Here is a 26,235-nt window from a genome sequence, read left to right on the forward strand (position 1 = left end):
ATAAAAGGGTTGATCTCACCTCGGCCTTGCAGCTAGAATGTGTCTTATCACTGTTGGTCACCTGACCTCTGCCGGACAGCGGTGCCGCTTTTGCTGAAATCTTGGCCGCAGTGGGGGGGGGGGGGTGGGGGTGGGGGTGGGGGTGGTTCCGAGCCGCTGGCTGCCCACAGCCCTGCTGGGGGGGGGTGTCATCCTGGAGCCATGGCCTGGCCCGGCCTGGCCTGAGCAGGGGCCGGGCCCACTGGCCCCCGCTCAGGCCCCGCAGCCACCTGTCCCAGCACCGGAAACGAGACAGAGCTTGGGTTGGGGGGGGGTTGTCTATTCTTAAGTGTGTATCACAGAGACGGTCACAACTTTAAGTGGCTTAAAGAATTGTCCATATTCAAACTGGCCAGCTGATAAGTTCTGTCAGGCCATAGAGAAAGCTGTAGGAAGAACATCACTTCCGAGACTTAGCTTGCTAACCTATGACAAAGTTTCAGAGATCTTTACTTTCCAGCCACATGGCCAGGGGACTCCCAAAGACCCAGGAATCACCAGACAACCAGGGCCCTCCCCGGGCAGGGGAACACAAAATAACCAATGGGAAACAGGATTAGGGTACATGTGACCAGGGAGCAGGGAGACCCCGTCCCTAGGCCATGCCTTTACCCCAGGGTCCCCTCTCCCAGGACCCCACTCCAGGGGAGAGGAACCCCAACACCTCACCCTTTTGTTTTAACTAAAAGAGATTTAAAACTTAACATTGGAAACAACTGGATAAGCACAAGATAACAAGAACAGTTTCAAAAGAAAACAAGCCACCCTCCTGAGTCTCTCAATGTCCAAACAAATTTTTTCTCTGGAACATCTTAGGGCTGGCAGAAGGGAGACAGGACTCTCTGAGCATGCCTTGTGGGGAAACTGAGGCAGGAGGGGGTTTCTTCTATTTGTACCTGTTGGAACTTTAAATGACAATAGTTAATTCTTTCTCCCCCCCTTGTCATCCCCCACTCAGCATTGGAAAGGGATTTTTGGGAAACGGATTGGTAAAGGCATGGTTTTGTGAGGGAAACCATGGCTGAAAAAATAGATTAGGAATACACTGGGGATAATAGGATATAGGATAAAAGGGAAAGGTAGGATTGGGAAAGGGAGACTGTATGGGTTGCTTATAATGGGGATATTGTCTGGGATGATTACGATTTGCAGTGTATATACTGCCTTTCACAGAAACACCACCAGGCCTTTCCTTCCTTGTATAATCTTAAACTCTACCACTTCTCCATCTCCTAAGATTGGGATATATTTTTTGGGGTTATTCTTCATAATGGCAGTACGATGAACGAATATGTCTTCCTTGTTGTCACATCTCGTTATAAAACCATAATTTTGTTTGACATTATACCATTTTACTATTCCTAAAACCTTAGCTACAATAATTTTTTTCTTTTCTCCGTGTCGCTGCTGTTTTTTGTCTCGCTGTGTTCCTGCTTTCACTTTCGCTTTTGCTTGCTCCTGCGTTGGGGCTGCTGGGGCCGCCAGGGCCGCTGGGGCTGCCCGTGCCTGCGTGCTCTTGCCGCTGGGTCCCGACTTCTCGGGGTCGCATTTGGGACCACACGGGCCGGGCTGGGCTGCGCCACTCAGTTCCCCGTGCGCCACCGCCGCTGCCACCTCCAGTTCTGGCAACAGCTGCGCTGCCGCTGCCTGGCACCGCGCCCGTGTCTGGGCTGGACCCCCGCGCGGCGGCTCCCCTGAGCCCTGCAAGCGGCTCTGTTTCGGTGCGTGTTTGGGCTTTGCGTGGCTCTGTTTCCGCCGCCATCGCCGCCGGCCGCCTCCCGTGTGCCACTTTTCTCGGCCAGGCGTTTATGGGGCTCGTACCACCATGCGCGGAGCGGGGCCTGGTGAGCACCGCTGGGTCAGCTCCATCATGCTGCTTCTGCTGTGCCTGGCTCCACCGCAGACTCCACAGCTCACGCTGGCTCGCCCGCGTGCGGGAACTGCCTTGCCGCTGCCTGCAGTTCACTCGGTGCACGAGGCTGGGGCTGGGCAGTCTCTGAGGTAGTGGGGGAGCCCGCTGTAACGCGCGCGCCGTTCAACCATATGGCCCCGTGGTGGACTCCATTGTCCGCCGCTGGGATAGGAAAGGGACGTTTCCCTTTGCAGTGTGAAAAATGAGGTTCATTCTCCTGTGAGAATTTAAAGGGTTTAATATAAAGACAATAAGAGACACATAAAATAAAGCAAAGAGATAATGGCCGGGTGCCTTGGCGCTCTGCCAAGAGCACACCTGATGCTCGAAGTGAGTCCTTTTTTATACCATTTTTACTGTCTGTTCTCTATGCATATTCAAACTTTTCCAGGAACTGTTCTGCATGGGCACTCCTTGGTTCCGCCTTTTTAGAGCATGTGTATTCTTCTGCCTTGCGGTTTTATTTCTTTTGATTCTTGGGGTTGGGCTTGCTAGGTAAAAGTTGATGGTAGGGTGGATCTCTTAATTCTCCAGACAGTCAGGGCTGATTGCAGCTTTGGCCTCTTTGCCTCCCCTGGGCAGAGCGGTGATAACGACTCTTGGGCTCTCCTGGCCACCCCCACCCCCCCCCCCCCCCCCCCCCCCCCCCCCCCCCCCCGTTCTCTCGGCAGAGTAGCCTTTGGGGCCCTTTTGTTCTCTGGACAAAGTGTTGATTAGCAGCTTCTCGGGCCTCATCCCGGGCCTCATCCTCTGTTCCCTTGGAGGTTATCTTACTTGCTCACACTTGCTAACATTCTTGCTAAAAAGAGAGAAAACTACATCCACACAGCAAAAAGCATTTCTAACATTATATACTATCTACCTTTATACTTGCAAGAAGCCAATATTATAATATATGTTTATAACAGCAGAGACACAGCTGATATTGTTCAACAGTCTCCATAATTAGATAATATTCATGGAAATATTCTTCCATCGGCATATATTTTGACTCAGAAATTAACTGTGTCCAAACATTCTTCCAAAAGTCTTTGGTAAGAATCAAGTCCCAAGAAACGTAGAAAAAGTTTTTAAACAACCATGCCAGGAAGTGTCTCAGTTCTTTTTGAGTCTGAATTAAGCTAAAATTTACATATCACTGTTCAAGAACCTTTTCAAGTTTAAGATAAATGTCCCTTTGTGGCTCGGACAGCCATGAGTCTTTCCATGGTTCCTCCATAGTTTAGAGATGGAACAGCAAAAAAAAAGCAAGAAGAGAGATCCAGAGGGTTTCTTTACTCATGAACTTTTTGGGATCTTCAAAATCTTGATTGTTTCACAGTCGCTATCTCCAGGGAATTGTTATGTTGCCCGCATTCTCCATGTGTTCCAGTGGGGTCTCCTGCAACATCCATAGACAGCGAGGCCCATGGAAAGAAATAGGGACCGATTCTTGATAGAAGTTTCAGAGATCTTTATTTTCCAGACGGGGGGACTCCCAAAGACCTGGGATTCACCAGACAACCAGGGCCCTCCCTGGGCAGGGGAACACAAAATAACCAATGGGGAACAGGATTAGGGTACATGTGACCAGGGAGCAGGGAGACCCTGTGCCTAGGCCATGCCTCTACCCCAGGGTCCCCTCTCCCAGGACCCCACTCCAGGGGGGAGGAACCCCAACAGTTACCTACCTCATGGTGTGTTCCCTCTCTCTCTTGAGCAGGGGGGTGCTTGCTCTTAATAGCAGAGACTCTGGCCTGTACTGGCAGGGCACAGGACATTTCCTCTTTAAATTGCTGGAAGTCATTGGACAGTCTTTCTGTGGCTGAGATGCAGGCCCACAGGGAGGAAGAGATTCTTTCCTCATATTGCCAGAGTTGAGCAACCCAATTATCCCGTTTGTTCTCCTTCTTTCCGTAACATCACCACCAATGAGTTGGCATATGACAATGGCATGCTCCATAGGAACTTCCGCTGCATGGGTTGTGTACACTGGACTTCATTTGTATCTACAGGGGACTGCTTGTTACTTGAATCCTTATAGAGTACCTCCAGCACAGCTAATTCTTTCGGGTACTGAATACCTTGTTCCATGGTGTTCCACTTGTCTTGGTGCACTGATAGATCCTCCTTGAAAAGATACCTTTCCCTCACACTTGACAGGAGTCGCCTCCAGAGGCTGAGGATTTCTGTCCTTTTCCCAATGCTGTTGTCAATGCCAGCATCCCTGGACAGGGATCCCAGTTTCTTGGCTTCACTACCCTCTAATTTCCAACTGTGGGTTGTGCTATCTCAGCATCGGAGCAGCTGGGTCACCAGGAGCTCACCCTACTGGTGGCTGAAATATTTTCATATATCTTGCAGCTCACCTGGGGATAGGGATTGGGTGATTATCTCTGGCCCTGCCTCTTCCTCCTGTTCTGAGGGCCCTACTTCCTCTTCATCCCCCACTACACAAACTGATTTGGTCTTGGATTTCTTTTTCTGTATAGGTATGACTGCTACTGGCATGGGTTGTTCCTCTGGTTCAGCTGCAGTTTGAGTGGCCACAGTGGCAGTTGCTCTGCTTTCCTCCTCCTCCCCCTGAGGGTGCTGTCTAGTGACGAGCAGTGTCGGGTAAAGAGTAGCCAGGACCCAGCACATTGCATTACTTTGTGCCTCTCTGGAATCCCCACAGCACTTTCCTTTCAGATATTCTACCACTTTATCAGGGTCCTGTAGTTGTTCAGGGGCGAACTTCCAAACCATTGGAGGACAAAAGTCCTCCAAAACTGTCCCATTTTCTCCCCCATTCCATGCCACTCATGACTATCCACCCTCGGGGCAGATCTTTGAATGACCATCCTAGAAGTCTCTTTCATAATTCTAAACATGGTGTGGATGGTACTGAGTAGACATAGCAACAAGAATGTGCGCCTTCCTTAACATCCCAAGGAAATTCAAAATTCTCAAAAGCTGTTGTAATAAACCTGAAGGAAAAGGTGTGAAAAGCTGGGGAAAATCATCCTTCCCTGTTTCCCCCACAGGCTGGGTATGATTATTAATGAATTCCCAGAGGTAGCACCTGAGGCAAATGCAGGAGAGCAGCACTCAAGACACATCCCAAATGACCCTCATTGCCCTTGATGTTAACATGTCATAAACTGATATTCCACAGTACAGCAATAAAGCAATCCTGATCCCTCTCCCTGCTCTGAAAAAGAACACCGTGAGGAGCACATAGAGGAACATATACAGGGTTAGATACCATAACCATGTGAACAGACCAAGCAACGTTGTGACCAGTGGCTCCATACCTAATACAAATGCTTAGATCAAATTTGTTTCCAAACTGCTCTAGTCAGATCTGTTGTTATCTCAATGCTTCGTGCCTCACATTGGGAGCCAAATTGACTGTTGTGGTTTAGGAATGGTATTCCCCAATTTAGTGTTCTCACTGAATCACTCCAGACCACCCACTGCTTGCTCACTTCCCCCCGTGGCAGGATGGGGAGGAAAATTGGAGGCAAAAAAAGGTAAAGATCACAGGTCGAGATAAGAACAATTTACTAGAAACAGCAATGAAATAAAAAAAAACCCAAACAAGAACAATACTGATAGCAGTGTGTACAAGACAAGCGAATGATTCACACATGATTGCTCACTATGCAGAACCTGGCACCACCCAACCAGACACCCCAGCAAAACTGGAAAAATGCCACCCCCTCCGTCCCCTCTGCAGGTGTTGTGAGGTGGTATTTAATAACCCCAGGGTTCAGGCTGTGCCCCTCCTGGCTGCTGCAAAAATTAACCCTATCTTGGCCAGAACCAGGACAGTGTTTTACAAACACTGCCGCTCTTTCTTCAAGCATTTATAGGAGGTAAAGAATAGTGAACAGCCTTAAACGCAAAGCCATTTTTAAAGTTTTACACCAACAGAAAAGCACCTTTGATAGTGTGTGCTCTGCTTTCCAAAGATGAAAATACCCATCCAAGGACACAGCTCCCAGCTCCTATTATGAAAAAAAAACAAAAAACAAAAAAGAAAACAGTAAGAGTTAGTTTCTGTATTATAGATGTCCTTACAAACTCACACTCCAGATTGCTTCTCCAGTATATTTGATTTAGATTACTTTTTTTTTTTCAAATGCATATGGACAGTTTTAGGACTACTCAAACTGTCTTGCTTATCTTACTGACCTTGTTCTTATTGTTGAAAGCCAATGCTCGGACTTTGCAGTTGTCAGGATTGGTGTTCTCCTTAGGGATATCCTTCAGAGCCCTGTGTGTTATGTGGGCATAGACAGGAACTTGAGAGAGATTATGCCTGGCATCACTTTTGGACAACACATCCTCTGTGACTTCCCAGAGACCCATTGAACCATCCCGGGAACCTGAATAAGTAGTCCATAACAGCATTTCACATATACATAATTCCTCTTTTTTTTAAAATGAACTGCAATAAACAATAAGGTCTTAAAGAAAGAAAGGATACTTTAGATTAATTTAATCTAACTGAACACTGTCGGTGCCTATATATTAATTATTATTAACAAAATCATGATTTTACTGAGCTGTTAAGTTCATAACATTTTGAACTTATTGTCAACATGGTTTCCAAGCAGCTAGATCCCCTCACCTGTTTTCAAACTGATTAGGATGCATTAAAAAAACATCATCCTGTACAACAATCACCATTAGAGATTCACATGTAGAATAAACTCAGAGGCAGCTGAATAGCCTATGTGTTCAGCCTGAGCCTGGCTTATGAAGGCCAAGATTGACAGTCTGTTAAACCAATACAAAAACCTCCAAGAAAACTCAGTTTGGTTTATACCAATTTTAGATAGTTTGATTTCTGACAGTATGCTTATGGATATGTACACACACATTAGTGAACTGAACAGAAACATATATTTAAAACCACAATTTGCACCAATTTAAATCAAATCTATTTTTAATCTTTTTTAAACTCATTCAACCTCTTGTTTAAAGAATGTAACACAGGAACTGAGGCCAAACAAGCAAGAACTCATTTTATTTTTCTGCTGAATTTGAAGATAATTTTACAAAATATGAATCAGTAAGAGCAACAATACTGGATGAAGAAAGCTAAATGTCTTTGGATCAAAGATCAACACAGGCTTAATCCAAGGTCCTATACCCATCCCTTCTGGTGTTTAGGCAACTCACTTCCATCTAAGTCAGCTCTGATAGATTTGACATGTACCTCCATTTCTTCCCTACACAATGGGATTTAATGGGTTTTTTTAATGCAGATATTTGGGTTAGAGAATTGCAGGGATTAACTCAAGGATTAGCTTTTGTTTTTTTAATATTACTGAATTATCAATTGAAGCATTTGATTTTTATATGAGACAGCTAAGATTTTCTGTCACCTGCAGGTTGACACCTCCTTGTATAGAATACTAAACCCTCTCAGCACAGAAAGACAGTAAATACATTAATTCAATGGCATATTTCTGCCTTTACCCAAGTTAAGTAATACTTTATGAAGTTACACTGATTATCCAACTACACTGACTAAAAAGTCAGTAATTGACCTTTTCTATTATAACCTTCTGTATTAATTACCATAGTATGTGTGCATATATATATACATACACACACAACTTTACTGATAGCTTGATAAAACAAACTGAGTTTTCATTAATCAGTCTTTCATAGGATTTCAGGAAACCAGTACTGTTCAGCTGTATTCAAAGTTATTAACTGACAACCAACATCCCTCTTGAAATTATTCTTGTGTAGAATCCTTCCCTTGACCTTACTGTGTTTAGACACCCACTCATGGCAACATCTACTATAAAGACAGCAGTATTCCCCCTAATACTAGAAAAAACCAAAAAGTACAATCTAGACCAGGGCTCTACAAATTAAAAAAAAAAAAAAGTAAAGCACTGTACTAAGACCAAGAATGGTTTAAATAGGCAAAGTAGTTCCAAGTGGTTTCAAATGCCTTCTAAAGGTGCTTCCCTAAGACCTATCACGTGCTGTACATCAGTATAAAATTCTGGGAAAAAAAATTAAAAAGTAACATTACCAGAAACAGCCATAGTATCACTTATCCATGCAATTGAAAATATCCAGTCCTTATGTCCATCCTAAAAAAAAAAAAAAAAAGGAAAAAAAGAGATTTTCTGTGCCATTATATTCTGCAGTGGTCTCAAGGCAGACAAAAAAAATATCAAAGTGAAGGATACTTAAGTGCAAACTCAGAAAGACAGACCTATGCTAAAAATATATAAATAATATTCTACTATCAAGCTGAAGCAGTTAAAGTACCTAACAGTAATTTTAACTTTTATTGATTTTGACATGTATAATTAATAGAGAGCAATTAGGCGATAGAAAAACAAATCTCTGACCAAGGACAAATTAATCTCAATTCTAAAGACTTGGATTTTTTCCATTTTGAAAGCAGTGTTCATTACTTCTATAAAGTAGCTGCATACTTTTATTTCCTCAAATGCACATCCCTAAAAAGAAACCAAAACATTATGTTTACAATATATGACCTGCAGATTAAGTTTTCAAGAATCTTTTACTCAGCAGGTGAGAAGCCTGTGTATAAAAAAAAAGACCATAAGGCTCTAGTTCTGTTTGAAAAGCTGCAGTCACAGTGGCACACGAATAACAAGTCATGCAGATCTTCAGAGTCGAGCCTTTCTGCAGCTGGTTATCTGCTACTGCAGAAACTCTGCTGTTGTAGTTAATGTCTATGCAAAGTCCTGAATCAAAAAGGAAAAATAAGAGTGAAGTGCTTACAGGACACCACTATACTTGTTTCAGCCATTTTCTTTTTAAGATTGGCTGTTTTAAAAAGGCCTCATGATGTTTCAAAAATAAAAACAGTACCAAAGTCTATCAAACTGTCACAAGCCACTGGGTTAGAACTAATCCTTAAAGCCAAGTTCCACCTGAGAAATAATACATATATAAGCTGCACTGGAGAAGGGAAAGCCTTGAATCATCTTTACAACTTCTCAAAAGAGCTTTTTCACTAAAGCTAGTTTCAGAGATCATCATCACCCCAATTAGACTTTAACAGTTAAGATTTTGTTACATTTTCAACACTTAAAAGTAATCTGAAGTAGACCTGAATGAGGGTAAGGAAGAAGAAATCTGACTTAGAACCCTGAGAATCCTCTCATATATTTATGTACTCATTCATATTTAAGATATCTTGTCAAAAAAGACTACTTGATCAGGAATATTTTCAAGCTTTCAGAAATTCACTCTCCACTACAAAACTCCCACATTTTAAACTTGTTCTGACCTTACACACTTCAAAGTAGTAATTCTTGGGACAGAATAAACTTTCCCCAAATACTCCCACTTACATCTCCCACACACACAGGATCAAGTGTAGGCAGACGATAAATTGCAAGACTGTTGGGGTTGTCTCCACCCGTGGCCAGAAAGGTCCTTGAGGGGTTGAGCTCAATGGCATGAATACCACATCCTTGCTGGTTCACCATGCCAGGTTCACGATCTTTCAGAATAGGAATCTTGGTAATTTGACCAGTCTGGACATCTATTACAAATAACTGGGGGAAAAAAGCAGATTCAAGTCATTATCACACAGATAAGAAAACCAAGATGGTCAAATATCCTCCCTATTTTGAACTAACATTCTTTTAAATGTAGAATCCACAAATGCTGCAAATATGGTTAAAAAATGCATACATTCCTTCCTAAAACAACTAAATTAAATAACTGTGGGTTTTACTTTAATCATCCATCCTCGTTTTTGCTAGGATAACGTTAACTTCCTTCTTACTAGCTGGTACAGTCCTGTATTTTGGATTTAGTACAAGAATAGTGTTGATAACATGCTGATGTTTTAATTGTTGCTTGATAGTGCTTACTCTAAATCAAGGACTTCTCAGTTTTCCATTCTGTATCAGCGAGCAGGTGCACAAGAGGCTGTGAGGGAACATAGCCAGGACAGCTAACCCAAACTGGCCAAAGGGATATTCCATACCATAGAATATCATGCTCAGTATATAAAGCAGGGGGTTGGGATTTGCTGGGAGCTGCCAGTCACTGCCGAGGGATGGGCTGGGCATGGGTCAGTGGGCGGTAAGCGATTGTATTGTACATCACTTCTGTTTCTTGGATTTTATTTCTCTTTTTCCTATTATAATAACAATAATATTTTACTTTATTTCAATTACTAAACTGTTCTTATCTTAACCCACAGGTTTTACATTTTTTCCAATTTTCCTCCCCATCCATCCAGGGAAGGGGGGGGGAAGTGAGTGGTACTTAGTTACCATTTAGGGTTAAACCACAACAGTCCATTTTGGCATCCAAAATGGGGCTCAAAGGGTTGAGACAATGACAGATCTGACCAGAGCATGTTAAAACAAATTTTTTATACGCATTCATTATATTAGTTTAACAGTCATTGGTCACAATGTTGATTTATTTACTCTCAAAGTTGTTGCACTTGTTCTCAGAGTTGTGTTGTGTGACACTTTATTTGCAGTATGTGTTGCCTATGGTGATGTTCATCATCCTTGAGGCCTGGACCAAGGTTATAATTTTGTTGTACTTCATAATACTGGCCCATGATATAATATAATAGAATGCTGGTTGTGAAACTAACCTGGTATGTGTCCTCAGCATTGCCATCCTATCTGTACTTCGGGAGCCATCTATTGGGAACTATTAACAGTTAGATCTGCCTTTTCTCCTTGAATACATCTTCCAACATCCTTCCTTCCTTCCTTCCTGCCTGCCTGCCTTCCTGCCTTCCTTCTCCTCCAGGAGGATTACAGTAGTACTTGAGAATTTTTAAGATTTTGAATATCCTTTCAATACCCTTGAAACCAACCTGGCCCTTTTGCTAGGAGCCAGCATGTTGCTGCATATGGTTCAGGTCTTCTTTCAGATTGAACAACTATTTAAGAACATCACCCAGAGATTTGCCCTGAGGCTGAATAGTTCTGAATGATGGGGTGTGTAGGATAGTATGGGCAAGTGCCTAGGACAGTGGGTACCTCCAGTGTTTTTGAACCTCACCCCTGAACAAGTGCATGATAGGGAAGATGTGTGCTAATGTCTTTACAAACAATTCTATGGGTGAAGGTATGGGTATTAACGTCTTTGAAATGGGTCTGGATGTCTCTACTAACTTCAAGCAGCAGGTTTGTTGCAGATCCCAGACAGCTTGACTCCTGAAACAGACAAGTGAGTCTGCACAAGCCTGACCTTCTGAACTTTGGGGTAAAATGACAGGTTCAAGGGGGGAATATGTGATAGGTGGTTCAGGAAGGCTGTACCTTCCTAGTACCTCAGCCAATGGGGAAAGGAAGAGGGCAACATGTGGCCGGGAGTTTAGGATAAAAGGAGGCTGCGCTCTCTAAAGCTGAGAGAGAGAGAGGGAGAGAGAGAGGGAGAAAATCCCGTGGGCATGTGCCCCAGTGGACTCTCTCCCTTTAATAAAGTTGCAGGACTCCTCTGTCTCCTTTATGGACACTGGCTTTTCATAGTGTGATTTTCCGTACACAGTCTTGTCAAAAGCAGTGGCCCTGTGGAAGGTCTGGTCCTCCTGTGGAAGTTCAGGTTCTCCTCTGGATCTGTCCAGTGGTGGTGCTGGTGTCCCAAGCCCCCAAACCTCGAGATTATATGTGGTCAGGTTCAGGTGGTACCTCCCCCAGGGCGGGGAGTTTCACAATGGAATGATGTAGTCCTATGAGTCATAGGATGTTTTTGGAGTCCCTGATGGTCGTTCCAGCTGCCTATTCTGCTGTTTCCTGGGAAACCTCCTCCCCTCACAGGGTCCTCCTTTCAGATGGGAAAAAATTTCCCTGAAGAACCCAAACCCACAACACCAGCTCTGGGAATACAAAGACAATCTCTCTTCCTCTCTCATCTTGGCTGTGGAAAAACTGTCCTGGGAGTTCCAGGAACTCAAAGAGGATATGCCCTACTCTACACCTGTAGGGATCAGCCTCTCAGCTATTAAGCATCCTCTTGCTCAAGAATGAGGATATAGAAGGTACACACCATGGGGTACCCTGTGGTTTTGCCTGTGGGACCACAGAGAGGGCATGAGGAAGTAGAATGGAAAACCTACCTCAATCCTAGAGGCATGGGTAGAGGAACTGCAGGGAAAAACAATCACAAAAGAGGGTTCTTGCAGGAAAGCTGCTGCTCCAAGCTACAGTGGGCAGTTTCTCAGGCAGAATGGAAGGATTGATCTTACTCCTGATCCTACAGAAGAAAATTCTAATCCATTTCTACAAGAAATAAGTGGAGAATCCTATGACCAGAACTAGAGGGGCCCTGCCTCCAACCAGGTGGAAGAGAGGGACAACTGGGTTTACTGGACTTGTAGATCCGATGGCCTGGCACATCAGACCCACAGGGGTACAAGGCTCTAGTAGATACCAGTGCACAGTGTATCTTAATGAAATCAAGCTATAGAGGGGCAGAACCTATTTGCATTTCTGGAGTGACAGAGGGATCATAACAGCTGACTCTATTGGAGGCTGAAATCAGCCTAACTGGGAATTAATGGCAAATGCACCCCACTGTGACTGGCCCAGAGGCTCTGTGCATCCTTGGCATAGATTCCCTCAGGAGAGGGTATTTCAAGGATCCAAAAGGGTACCAGTGGGGTTTTGGTATAGCTGCCCTGGAGACAGAGGAAAGTTATCAGCTGTCTACCCTGCCCGGTCTCTTGGAGAACTCTTTAGTTGTGGGGTTACTGAAGGTTGAAGAACAGCAGGTGCAGATCGCTACCACAACAGTGAACTAGCAGCAATACTGCAATAGCTGACTCCCTGATTCCAACCCATAAGCTGATTTGTGAACTGGAGAGCCACAGAGTGATCAGCAGGACCCATTCACCCTTTAATAGCCCCATATGCCCAGTGCAAAAGTCTAATGGAGAATGGAGACTGACAGTGGATTATTATGGCCTGAATGAAGTCACACCATCACTGAGTGCTGCCGTGCTGGACATGCTGGAACTTCAATATGAGCTGGAGTCAAAGGCAGCCAAGTGGTGCCACAATTGATATCACCAGTGCATTTTTCTCAATCCCTCTGGCAGCAGAATGCAGGCCACAGTTTGCTTTCACTTGGAGGGGCATCCAGTACACCTGGAACCAACTGCCCAGGGGTGAAAACAGCCCTACCATCTGCCATTGACTGATCCAGACGGCAATGGAAAAGGATGAAGCTCTGGAACTCCTGTAATACATTGATGAAGTCATTGTGTGGGGCAATACAGTAGAAGTTTTTGAGACAGGTAAGTGTTTTGGTTTGAAAGACAGGTGTCTGCTAGGGAAGTCAGAAGCCTCCCTTGGAATGGAAAATGCAACACCCTCCCCTCCGAATTATTATAATTTTGAAATTAAGGGGCTTTCAGGCAAAGATATGAGGAACAGGAATAACAGGTCTTTACTGATATATATATCTGGGCAAACAAACAACAATAACTATAGCAGTAACAACAAACAAAACCAGAAACCCAGTGACAGCCTTCTTGGCTGTCAGGCACTTTCCCCGTTGGTGCAGTTGACAGGGGTGCTGGCGGTTCCCAGTGAGCAGGGCAGGTGTGATAATTCCCCTGCAGCTGCAGGGGGTACTCCGGAGTGAGCTGGGGGAGCATGCGGTAATGGCGGACGAAAAAGCTTGCTTCACAAAACCCCTGGGGCAGCTGATCCCGGTGCCCCAAGCAGGACCCTTGGGAACAGCAGGGACGAACACAAAATCCCAGGAGGCAGATGAGCTGTATCAAACTCCGGAGCTGCAGCAGAAACCCCGGGACGTCTCGGCAGGCAGGGGGGTGCAGGGCTACAGTGTAGTGAAACTCAGAGCGGTGGCAAAGGAACGGCAGGGGAAGGGCAGCCGCGGCCAGGCTACCAGCAGGGCAGGGAAAGGTGGGCTTGGGGTCCCGGAGTTTTCCCTGAGGCACCCGAGCAGATGGTGAAAAGGTCCCTCTTTTTAGTGAGGTAGGTGTTAGGGTCCCAGTGTAACAGCCGCTTCAGCGAGCAAGCTCCACTCACAGTAGGAGGAAGGCAGCAGAGGGCAGGAACCCGAAGCAGCGACAAATTTTCTCCACAACCACAGCAGCCTTTCTCCCCCTCCGAATGCTGAGGGAGCAAGAGCCCTAGGGCCTGTACCCAACCCCTTTATCCCAGTTCAAATCTCAGGTGAGAGAGAGTAGCCAGTTGAGCCCCTTCCCCTGTGGCCAGGCCTTTTTGTCTCTCTTGAGTACCCAGTAATTTGCGTCCTAGCAACGTGTATGGGGAAAATTCTTTTAAGAGAAAAAAAAAACCAAAACAAAAGAACTCCTAAAACCCCAACAGTAAGAAAATAGTCCAAATCCTTCTGAAAGCCTGTTCTGCCATAAAACAAAGTAAGGTCAAGGGACCTGGCCAAGGGATCCAGGTTTTAGGAATAAAATGGAGAGATGGGCATTGCCAGATACCAGTGGATGTGTTCAACAAAATAACAGTAATGTCTCCACCAATTCACAAGAAAGAAACAGAAGCTTTCTTAGGCATTGTGGGATTTTGGAGAATGTATATTCCAAATTATAATAAGACTTCCCTAACAAGTGACTGGGAAGAAGAATGATTTCCAAGGGGGCTCTGAGCAACAAAAAGCCTTTGAGCAAATCAAACAGGAGACAGTTCATGCTGTAGCCCCTCGGGCCAGTCAGGACAGGGCAAGATGTAAAAAATGTGTTCTACACCACAGCTGGGGAGAATGATCCCTCCTGGAGCCTCTGGCAGAAAGCACCAGGGGAGACTCAAGGTTGACCCCTGGGGTTTTGGAGTTGGGAATGCAGAGGATCTGAAGCCCACTGTGTTGGTTTCGCACAGCCTGGTTTTTGGTAGAGGCGGGGCTACAGAGGTGGCTTCTGTGAGAAGCTGCTAGAAGCTTCCACCATGTCCAGCAGAGCCAATCCCTGATGGCTCTGAAGATGGACATGCTGCTGGCCAAAGCTGGGCCAATTAGAGAGGTTGGTAACACCTCAGTGATAACGTTTAAGAAGAAAATCAAAACAAAGTGGGCACGCACAGATTTTCCCCTAGCCAGAGAAGAGGAGGAGGTGAGAACATGTGAGGGAAAATGACATGGAGACACCAAGGTCAGTGGAGAAGGAAGGGGAGGAGCTGCTCCAGGTGCCAGAGCTGAGGTTCCTCTGCAGACTGTGGTGAAGACCTTGGTGAAGCAGGTTGTCCCCCTGCAGCCCATAGGGTCCATGGGGGATGCAGAGAATCCACCTGCAGCCCATGGGGGAGGTACCCACGCCGGAGCAGGTGGATGCCTGGAGGAGGCTGTGATCCAGTGGAAAACCCAGTGGAGAGAGGGGGCCCTTGCTTCCAGGCTGGAGCAGCCTGTCCTTGGAGGACTGCACCCCGTGGAAGAGTGACCCATGCTGCAGCATTTTGGGAGGACTGTGTGCCCATGGGAGGGACTCATGTTGCAGCAGTTTTGGGAGGACTGCTGCTTGTGAGATTTGGAGCCACGCTGGAGAAGTTCATGGAGAACTGTCTCCTGTGGGAGGGATCCCATGGTGCATCAGGGGAAGGACTCCTCTCCCTGAGCAGTGGAAGAAAACCTCAGGTGATGATCTGACCAAACCCCCATACCCTGTCTCCCTGCACTGTCGGTGGGAAGGAGGGAGGGGCTGGGGGAAAAAAGTGTTTTAAGGGCTTATTTTACTTCTCATTATCCTTTTTTGACTCTGTTAGTAATAAATTCACTTTGTAACTTTAAATTGAACCTGTTTTGCCATTGGAAGCTTTCTCCTGATCCTTATCTCAACTCATAAACCCTTTGTTAATTGTGGATACTAAAAAGCTAGGAGCAGAGGAATTTTCCAGCTGCTGCAGCATCCTGTGAAGTTTTTCTTTCTCATGCAAGCTGAGAAACAGCTTGAGGTTTTTGTAAACCAAGGCTTTATCTCACAGGTGCAAACTTGTTTTCCAAGTTGTCATAGGTTAGTAAGCATAGTCCCGGAAGGGATGTCCTTGCTAAGGGGTGCTTACAGTTTCCTCTGGGAACTGACAGAACCTATCAGCTGGCCAGTTTGAATATGGACAATTCTCTAAGCCACTTAAAGTTGTGACCACCTCTGTGATCCACATTTAAGAATAGGCAAACTCCCCCTCCAAGCTCTCTCTCGTTTCCGGCGCTGGGACAGGTGGTTGCGGGCCCCGTGTGGGGGCCAGCGGGCCCGGCCAGGCCCTGTTTGGGCCAGGCCGGGCCGGGCCACGGCCATCCTGGGTCGATGGACCTGTTCCAGCCATGGAATCCCCTCCCCCACTGCCTTGCCGTGGGCAGCCGGAGCGGCTTGGTTCTCCCCCCTCTCCACTGCAATAAGAAAAATTCAACATTCCAGCTGCAAAGCTGCAAGGCCGAGGTGAGATTAACCCTTTTATTGCTGTGAAGAGCTGAAAACCCTAGGGAAGAGAGAGAGGAGATGCTTAAAGCTGAAAGTCTGTTGTGAAGCTATGATATATCAGAGTATCCTGTTGTAATTTCATGAAGATATGGGGGGTGGAGTGTTCAACTCGTAAGCAAAAGCACCTGCGCCAAGATAGGCAGATGCTGACGCAGCTGTAATTTCATGAGAAGTTTGGACAGGGAGAGATGAACCAGATGAGGACTTTTGCTCCAAATGGGAAAGGAGAAAACCTCAGTCCCTAGAGATGTTCCCAGAGATAGTCCTAACGATGAAGATGAGGAAGACCCTTTGCTCCCAGGGAAGGAGAAGGGCCTCTGTTTTTGTTTCTGAACGGCTCAACCTTAAAATTGTACCCCAAAAACCTTCAAGAGTGGACCCTCGAAAGCAGTTGCGGGAAAAGCTGCAAGTCGGGGGAAAGGACTCACACGCAGGCAGAGAGACTTCTCTTCCTAAATGGACTGAACAATATTCGGAAGTGGGCGGCTGCCTCGTTGTGATACTGTTTTCATTCATAGCATGAGCAAGAAGAGACTTCTCTTTCTAAATGGACTGAACAAGGTTATTATGGAAGTGGTAAACAGACTGAACATCTTAAGGGGTGTCTTTTTACATTGTCAGTGGGAGAAGGGAGGAAGGTGGGGGGAGGAGGAGAGTTCTGAATGTGGTATAATTTTTTTTCTCTTTTTTTCCCCTTCTTTTAGGTCTGTTAATAAACTTCTTTATATTCTTTCAAGTTTGGTGCCTGCTTTGCATTTCTCCTATCTCACAGCAGATAAACAGTAATGAGTATTTTGAACCAAACCACTACACAAGTTGTTATGGTACACCAGAGAAAATATTTTGAAACGGGTGTCAGAGCATTCCACCAATCACCCTGAGAGGTGGATGGTCAAGCAACCAATGGTGTCATGCCACCCTTGCGAACAAAGCTATAGAAACTGATTTATATAATTAAATATAGCCTTTTAGCCGCTTATCCTGAAACTGGTGTCGTCTTTCGCCGTTCTCGGTACAACAGTGACATCTGGTGGCCCGAGATGTGTACTACAACTACAACCGGATTTAGGAGGTACATGCACCTCCTCCCCCCTCCCTCCGGGCCTACGGGGACGGCACACTAAACTGAAAAGATGGGACAAAAAAGTTCCATGGACAGCATGGTTCTTTCTGCCTGGAAGAATGTCTTATCGGTCACGAAAGCTAATATTTCTGATGACGCTCTGTGTAATTTACTGCGTTGGGCTGTAGATCATGGATTTTCAGCAGAGAGTGATACTGCATTTGGCCTGTAATCTTGGAAACTGTTAGGGGATAGATTACTTCATGAGTTCGCATACGGAGATGTTGGCGTGTATGACCTGCTTCGTGCGTGGCGTTTCTTATTTGATGTGCTACAAGAGTTTTATGCGGAACAAGATGGAAAGGAACTCCCTAGCTTGGAGGGCTCTGAGGGCGATACGATTTCCGAGGGGGTTGAGCCGTCAGAAAGTGCAGAGACTCAGGGCAGCGAGGGTACCGCCTCTCCAGGGCCGTCCCCAACACGGTCCCCATTACCACCAGAAACTAAGATCGTTCCCACGTCGGGAAAATCGGCGGAGCCAGAGAGGGTCGCGGAGGTCGTGCGGGGGTCCTATTCTTTGCCCCGTGACTATGTCCCGCCCATATATCCATCTCTGCGAGACTTTGTGATGCCGAAATACCCTTCGCCTGCTGAACAGTTAGCAAAGATAGCTGAACAACGCAAAGAGTTGGAGCGTCCCCTGCCCTTCACCCTAGCCCCCCCCCTTCCTCCTCTGCGGTACAGTCCGCTACACAGCCGCCTACGTCAGTTGCTGCAGGGGGCTCCTGTTGGAATTGAAAAAAGTCCATGGACTCCAGCAGGGGGAGAAATTGCAGTCCAAAACCAATGTGGTTGATAAGAGCAAGCTCCGTTTATTAGCAATCCAGAGGCACTTATATAGTATACCAGCTTGTTAACTCTTAAGTGGCTTAAAAACTTATCAAAGCACATTTCTACTTCTACATAATTGGACTTACATTGGCAAGCTTCTACAGTTATGTTATGATTAAAAGAATTCAGAGTTCACCTCCCCTTCTCCGGGTCTTATCTACACAGCTGTAAATCTTCAAAACTCCCTCTTTGTTTCTCAGGCTTGGTTCTCACAGGGATTTTTCTCATGCAGAGTTTTTCTCACACAGGCCTTTTGCTTGCAGGCCTATTGCTTGTATAGTTCTTTTATTGATCCCATAATTCTATCAATGATCCATGTCCCTGATCCTTTAATAATTCCCAACAGGCTCCGTCATTCCTACAGCCCCTCCGATGCCACAGCCAGACACAGCAGCCGAGATTTGGCCGCAGGGAGCTGCTCCGCTTCCTCCACCGCAGGCAGCAGCAGTGGGAGGGGTCCAGGCGGCATCTCTTTTGCCACCGTTCCCCGCACAGCCAGCCCAGGTGGCGCCGCCCGGCATGCCCACAGCGCCTCTGCCACAGCCGTCCTTAACAACCGCCGGAGCGCCATAGCCGCCTAGCCATGTAGCTTATGGACTGCATTCCACAAACGCGCCCGCAGGGCCCAGCTATTCTGTGCATGTGTCCAGGATGCCCTATCATCCTGCACATGCTTCAGTGGCACCTGGCTTTTCCGTGCAGGCGCCAGCATCGGGGCATTTCCCTGTGCAGGCGCAGACAGTGCAGCCGCCAATGGCAGATGTCCCTGCAGCTCACCAGGACATTTCGCGGAGGCTGGCAGCGCTGCCGGACGCGTTGCTGCAGGCAGTTGCTACCAGACCAGCGCCAGGGTGACCCAAGCCAGCTATGCAAACCAGTGTGGTGAATGCGGAGGTGGCGAAAGCAGAAGTGGTGAACGTGGAAGTAGCGGCGGCTTCGGCAGCTCTGGCGGTGGCGGCAGCGCCCGTACAGACATCGGTACAGCTACAAGCAAGAACGTTTCAAGCTGCGCAGCCGCGAGCAGCCACAACACTGCACTTCACGCAACTGCCTACAGCCTCTGCCATTACGCCGTCCGCTGGCCCTGTGCCTGTGGCTGGAAGTCGGCAATTACTAACACGGCTGCCACAGAACCGTCCTTGGACACTCCCAGAATGTAAGGTGACTGTATGGCCAAAACATGCGAAGCAGTTCTAGGAGGCGGTTAAACTGTAGGCACTGGAGGAGGGAGATTGGGATTTAATAGAGAAAGTAGGTACGCCTGGAGAAACAGAGGGGCCTGTGCAGATACCTCAGGAGGGACTTGAGCAGGTTGCTACAACACCTCAAGAAAGTGTAACGGTAGCTCAAGACGGAAGTGTACCCTCAGAGGGGGTTATTCAGGCTTTTCCTGTGCAAAAGGCACTCCCTAACTCGTGTTTGCCTGACAAACATGCGATTATTGCCTGGAAAGTAGTCCAGGATTTACAATCCAAAGTAGCGCAATATGGGCTTGGTTCTCCTGAAGTCATGCAGGTTATTAGAGTGCTGAATACTGAGCTGCTTTCTCCATTTGACATAAAGCATTTAACTCAGGTGTTATTGCAACCTGTGCAATATACAGTTTTTGAGAACAACTGGAAAAGGCTGGCTGACAAGGCTGCAGCTCAGAATATGATGTTGCCTCCAAATCATCCCAGATTGGGAGTTGGAGTGGAAGCTCTTATGGGACTTGGTGTCTTTTCTAATCCTGATCTCCAAGCTAATTGGGATCCTCTGGTCCTTGAACAGGCTCAAAATGTTGGCATGGGACCGTTATTAAAAGGCATAGACATGGCTGCTCCTAAAACATGATATGTGAAAATTTCTCAGGGGAAGAAAGAGCGCTTTTTATCCTTTGTGGAAAAGATTGCTGCAGCCCTCAAGAAGCAGGTTGAAGATGAGACCTTGAGGCAGATGTTGTGCAGACAACTAGCAAGAGATAATGCCAATGATGAGTGTAGAAGGATCATTGATGCTTTGCCAGGAGAACCCACACTAACAGACATGGTTGAAGCCTGCTCTAAGGTGGGATCTGGGGACCACAGATCTGCTCTGGCTGCAGTTCTGCAGCCTATTCAATTAAATTCTCATCGTAGACAAAAAAAGCAATCTAAGGTTGAGAGCAATCAGAAACAGATTAGAAAAAAGCAGAAAAATAAGAACAGGGGAGCTGCTCGCTGTGAGAGATGCGATAGGCCAGGTCATTTTGCAAAATATTGTGAATCTATGTACCATGCCAATGGTTGACCTTTGACACGCCCGGGAAATGTGAACAGGAGTGCAAGGGGGAATTGCGCTCAGACACAAATACTTCCCCGGGGCATGGCATCGACACAGGCCTACTCAGCCAGCTTAGAGGCAGCACCCAGGGATCAGCCGCGGTAGATGTGCACACCGTGGCAACAGTCATCTTAGAATCCTGTCGTGTTTATAAGGTTCCCTTGGATGCATATGGACCCCTAGGGCAAGGCTTTAGCGCAATGCTGATGGGCAGATCTAGTGTCACCCTTCAAGGGATCTTTGTACATCCAGGAGTTATTGATGCTGATTTTGCAGGCCAGATTTGTGCTATGGTTTCTGCATCCACGCCCCCCATCACTATTTCTGAAAAGACGCACATTGCTCAACTTGTGCCTTTCAAGTCGTGTGTTCCCAGGTCAGAACAATGATGTCGTGGAGATGGTGGCTTTGGATCTACGGGACTTCTGCAGATCTTCTGGACTGCAGACATCTCTAGCCAAAAGCCGCAGATGATGTGTACCCTAATCCTGCCAAATGCCCAGCCGCCCAAGATCCAGCTCCGAGGTTTGATCAACACGGGCACTGATGTGACAATCATCTCCTTCTCTGCGTGGCCTCCTGCGTGGCCTTAAGCCTCTGTGGGGTCAGCCATTGCAGGGTTGGGAGGAACCACACAGAGCTATTTAAGCGAATGACCTGTAGTGATAAAAAACCCAGAGAGGCAAACAGCTACAGTTCAACCCTATGTCACTGAAGCTCCACTTAACCTCTGGGGGCGGGATATATTGGCTGCCTGGGGGATACGGATTGGGACAAATTTTTGATGGGGGCCACTGTGCTGAAGGGCGCAGAGTATCCTACGCTGCCTTTGCGGTGGCTGGTAAACACACCAATTTGGAATCCCCGGGGCCCTACCAAAAGAGAAATTAGTTGCCCTTCGCCAGTTGGTTCAGGAACAATTACAACAGGGACATCTTGAGCCTTCTACTAGTCCCTGGAACACTCCTGTTTTTGTGATTAAGAAGAAATCAGGGAAGTGGAGATTGTTGCAGGATCTCCGACAAATCAATGCAGTGATGGAAAGTATGGGGTCACTGCAGCCTGGTATGCCCTCACCCACCATGATTCCAACAGGGTGGGAAATCCTGATCATTGATTTGAAGAATTGCTTTTCACTATTCCTTTACATTCTAATGACAAACCAAAATTTGCTTTTACTGTGTCTGCAGTTAACAATGCTGAACCTGCGAAGAGATATCAGTGGAAGGTTCTACCTCAGGGCATGAAGAACAGCCCAACTATCTGCCAATGGTATGTCACTCAAGCTTTGTCCGGAGTCTGTGAGCAGTTTCCTGAGGCATACTGCTATCATTACATGGATGATATCCTGGTGGCAGCATCCACCCAGGATGAGCTGCTCAGGATACAGCCTCTGCTGCTCGCTGCTCTGCATTCTTATGGATTGCAAGTGGCTCCGGAGAAAGTTCAACAGCAACCTCCTTGGAAATAGGAGTCAAAATTCTGGATCAGACTATACAACACCAAGAGGTGCAATTCTCGGGTTCTATTAAGACCTTGAATGATGCTCAGAAATTGCTGCGTATCATCAATTGGTTATGTCTTTATTTAGGGTTTACCATGGCACAACTTTCCCCGCTTTTTAATATTTTAAAGGGGGACCCCGCATTGAATTCACCTCGGAAACTGACTCCTGAAGCGCAACGAGCGCTGGAGGAGGTTCAACAGGCTGTTTCTGCTCGTCAGGTTTATCGAGTCGATCCCTCCATTGATATCACTGTTTTCATTACCACTCCAGATTTGCATCCTACAGGTATCATTGGCCAATGGAATAAACAGTGGTCTGACCCTTTGCTTATCCTGGAATGGGTCTTTTTGCCACATCAGCCAAAAAAGACCGCACCCACATTGTTTGAATTGATTACTAGTTTGATAATCAAACGCTGCCAACGGTGTTTGCAATTAAAGGCAGCGAATCCTGCAACAATTGTTCTTCCAGTACAGCAGGAACATTTTGAGTGGAGCCTTACTAACAGTGCTCCTTTGCAAAGTGTGCTGCAGAATTTTTCGGGACGGATCGCTTATCATCTGCCCAGCCACAAATTACTGCAATTGGCAAAATTGACAAGCTTCACCTTACGACCAAAAAATAGTTGGGTGCCAGTGAAAGGGCCCACCGTCTTCACCGATGGGTCCGGGAAAACCGGGAAAGCTATTGTTACCTGGAAGGAGGAATCTGAGTGGCAGGTGCTGGAAGGCCACGAGACAGCTGGGCTCAGCCCAGCTGGTTGAACTGAGGGCTGTTGCCATGGCTTTTCAGCGGTTCTTTCAGGTACCTTTGAATTTGGTCACTGATTCTGCCTACGTAGCAGATAGAATCCAACGTTTAGATTGTTTACTTCTGAAGGAAGTCAATAATGTGGCTGTTTTCATTATTGAAAACTTTGTGGTGTGCAATTCAAGCTTGAGTGCACCCATATTACATTTTGCATATTGGAAGTCACAGCAATTTGCCAGGTTTCATAACAGAAGGTGATGCCAGGGTGGATATGCTAGCTAACCCTGCCTGAGTAGCGCCTCAGCCTGACAAAATTGCACAAGCCAAGGCATTGCACAGTTTTTTCCATCAAAGTGCGCATACCTTGCAGAAGCAGTTTCACCTAACGCCAACTGAGGCTTGGGACATTGTCAGCGCTTGTGCTGACTGTCACAGACTCACTGCACCTTTGCCCACGGGGGCAAACCCCAGAGGCCTTGCAACTTTGGCAAACGATTGTAACACACATTCCTGAATTTGGCAGATTTAAGTATGTGCATGTGTCTATTGACACTTTCTCCTCAGCTATGTGGGCGTCTGCTCATACTGGAGAGAAAGGTTGTGATGTCATCGTCCATTGGAAATTGGCTTTCTCGATCTTGGGCGTGCCTTCTTCTGTGAAGACCGATAATGGCCCTGCCTATGCCTCTCAGAAGACGTGGTAGTTTTTGCACCTATGGGGTGTGAACCATACTTTGGGTATTCCGCGTTCTTCTACTGGCCAAGCCATTGTTGAACGCGCTCACGGCACTTTGAAACGTGTTCTGGAAAAACAAAAAGGGGGAATGCATGTAGAAAACCCACAGAGTCGATTAGAAAAAGCTCTATATACAATTAATCATCTTACAGTGCCACCAAATTCAAACAATCCTGTTATTTTGAATCATTTTCTCTCATTGCAGTCTGCAGGCGAGACGCACCTGCCTCAAGCAAAAGTCTGGGTACGGGACCTGCTCACCAAGAAGTGGGAAGGCCCGTGTGAGCTTATTGCTTGGGGTCGTGGGTATGCTTGCGTTTCCACAGATACTGGGGTACGATGGCTACCTTCAAAATGCGTTTGCCCTGACCTGCAGCACCAGAAGCAGAACAGGCAACCTCCAAGGCAACCTCCAAATGATGACCAGAATGTAGATCATCAGCCGAATGATCCTTCTGATGATGACCAGGATGTCGACCATCAGTCGGATGGTCCTTCTACAAGCAGAGACTGAACTTTAAGTTTCTTTTGTTAAGGAGTCAGAATGTTAAAGCCCTTAAGGCTATGTAGAATTGGAATAGCTGATATAGAGTTTGGTTCACTAGATGTATCTCCCATGACACCACTGGAGAATCTCTCTGCCTACCTTAAATTAGTATCTGATTTAGATTCTGTTTGTTAACTGGCCATTACCAAACGGACCCCTTATGCTGTGTTTGTTCTTGCTGCAAGGGATCCCGCAGAGGATTACAAACGTTACCTTTTTGGTCTTAAACAAAAAGGGGGAATTGTGGATACTAAAAAGCTACGAGCAGAGGAATTTTCCAGCTGCTGCAGCATCCTGTGAAGTTTTTCTTTCTCATGCAAGCTGAGAAACAGCTTGAGGTTTTTGTAAACCAAGGCTTTATCTCACAGGTGCAAACTTGTTTTCCAAGTTGTTATGGTACACCAGAGAAAATATTTTGAAATGGGTGTCAGAGCATTCCACCAATCACCCTGAGAGGTGGATGGTCAAGCAACCAATGGTGTCATGCCACCCTTGCGAACAAAGCTATAGAAACTGATTTATATAATTAAATATAGCCTTTTAGCCACTTATCCTGAAACTGGACTCGTGTAGTCTTTCGCCATTCTTGGTACAACAGCGACATTCATTAATTTTTTTTTCTCTCCTCTGCCCAGCTGTGGCGGGGGGGGTGAGCGAGCAGCTTTTGTGGGTGCCTGGCGTTGGGCCAGCGTCAAACCATGACACCCACTATACTCCAACTGAAAAGGAGATAGTGGCAGCTTATGAAGGGGTTTGAGCTGCTTCAGAAGTGGTTGGCACTGAAGCACAGCTCCTCCTGGCACCCCGACTGCCAGTGCTGGCCTGGATGTTCAAAGGGGGGGGTCTCTGCACATCATGCAACTGATGCTACATGGAGTAAGTGGGTCGCATTGATCACACAATGAGCTCCAATAGGGAACACCAGTCATCCAGGAATCTTGGAAGCGATCATGAACTGGTCAGAAGGCAAAGGTTTCAGAATGTCACCAGAGGAGGAGGTGACATGTGCTGAAGAGGCTCCACTATATAATAAATTACCAGAAAGCAAAAAGCAATATGCCTTTTTTACTGATGGGTCCTGCCATCTTGTGGGAAAGCATTGGAGATGGAAAGCAGCTGTATAGAATCCCACATGACAAGTCACAGAAACTGCTGAAGGGGAGGGTGAGTGAAAGTCAATTTGCAGAGGTGAAAGCCATCCAGCTGGCCTTAGACATTGCTGAACAAGAGAAATGGCCAATACTTTGTCTCTATACTGATTCACGGATGGTGGCAAATGCCCTGTAGGGGTGGTTGCAGCAATGGAAGCAGAAAAACTGGCAGCACAGGGGCAAACACATCTGGGCTGCTGCATTATGGCAAGATATTGCTGCCCAGGTGGAGAACCTGGTTGTGAAGGTACATCACGTAGATGCTCATGTACCCAAGAGTTGGGCCACTGAAGAACATCAGAACAACCAGCAGGTGGATCAGGCTGCTGGGATTGAAGTGTCTTAGGTGGATCTGGATTGGCAACATAAGGGTGAATTATTTCTAGCTCAGTGGGCCCATGACACCTCAGGCTATCAAGGAAGAAATGGAACAAATAGATGGGCTTGTGATCGAGGGGTGGACTTGACTGTGGACACTATTGCACAGGTTATCCAGGTATGTGAAACATGCTGCAATTAAGCAGGCCAAGCAGTTAAGGACTCTTTGCTATGGAGGATGATGGCTGAAATATAAATATGGGGTGGCCTGGCAGATTGACTTTATCATGCTCCCACAAACTCACCAAGGCAAGTGCCATGTGTTTCTGATGGTGGAAGCAACCACAGGATGGCTGGAAACATACCCTGTGCCCCATGGCACTGCTCGGAACACTATCCTGGGCCTTGGAAAGCACGTCTTATGGGGTACTCCAGAAAGAATTGAATCAGACAATGGAACTCATTTCCAAAACAACCTCATAGACACCTGGGCCAAATAACATGGCATTGAGTGGGTGTATCACATTCCCTATTGTTGGGGTGGCTCAGCCTGCTCTCGGGCTGAAACCATCAAATGTCAGTCACCAGAAGAGATCACTGAGGT

The 26,235-nt window shown here is 46.6% G+C and overlaps 1 protein-coding gene across 1 annotated transcript in view; it reads right to left on the bottom strand.

The window, feature by feature from the left end:
* LOC309584581 (DDB1- and CUL4-associated factor 12-like) overlaps positions 1-26,235 on the bottom strand; it is a 66,667-nt gene that overhangs the window by 22,821 nt on the left and 17,611 nt on the right. The window contains exons 3-6 of the mRNA XM_082300672.1: positions 9,274-9,480; positions 7,974-8,034; positions 6,110-6,303; positions 5,857-5,922 (exon numbers count right to left, since the gene is read on the bottom strand). Of these exons, the coding sequence (XP_082156798.1) occupies positions 5,857-5,922; positions 6,110-6,303; positions 7,974-8,034; positions 9,274-9,480 (528 nt within the window). The remainder of the gene's footprint in view (positions 1-5,856; positions 5,923-6,109; positions 6,304-7,973; positions 8,035-9,273; positions 9,481-26,235) is intronic.

The sequence above is a fragment of the Coloeus monedula genome (assembly GCF_965178545.1).
Source record: "Coloeus monedula genome assembly, chromosome: W".
Taxonomy (NCBI): Eukaryota; Metazoa; Chordata; class Aves; order Passeriformes; family Corvidae; genus Coloeus; species Coloeus monedula.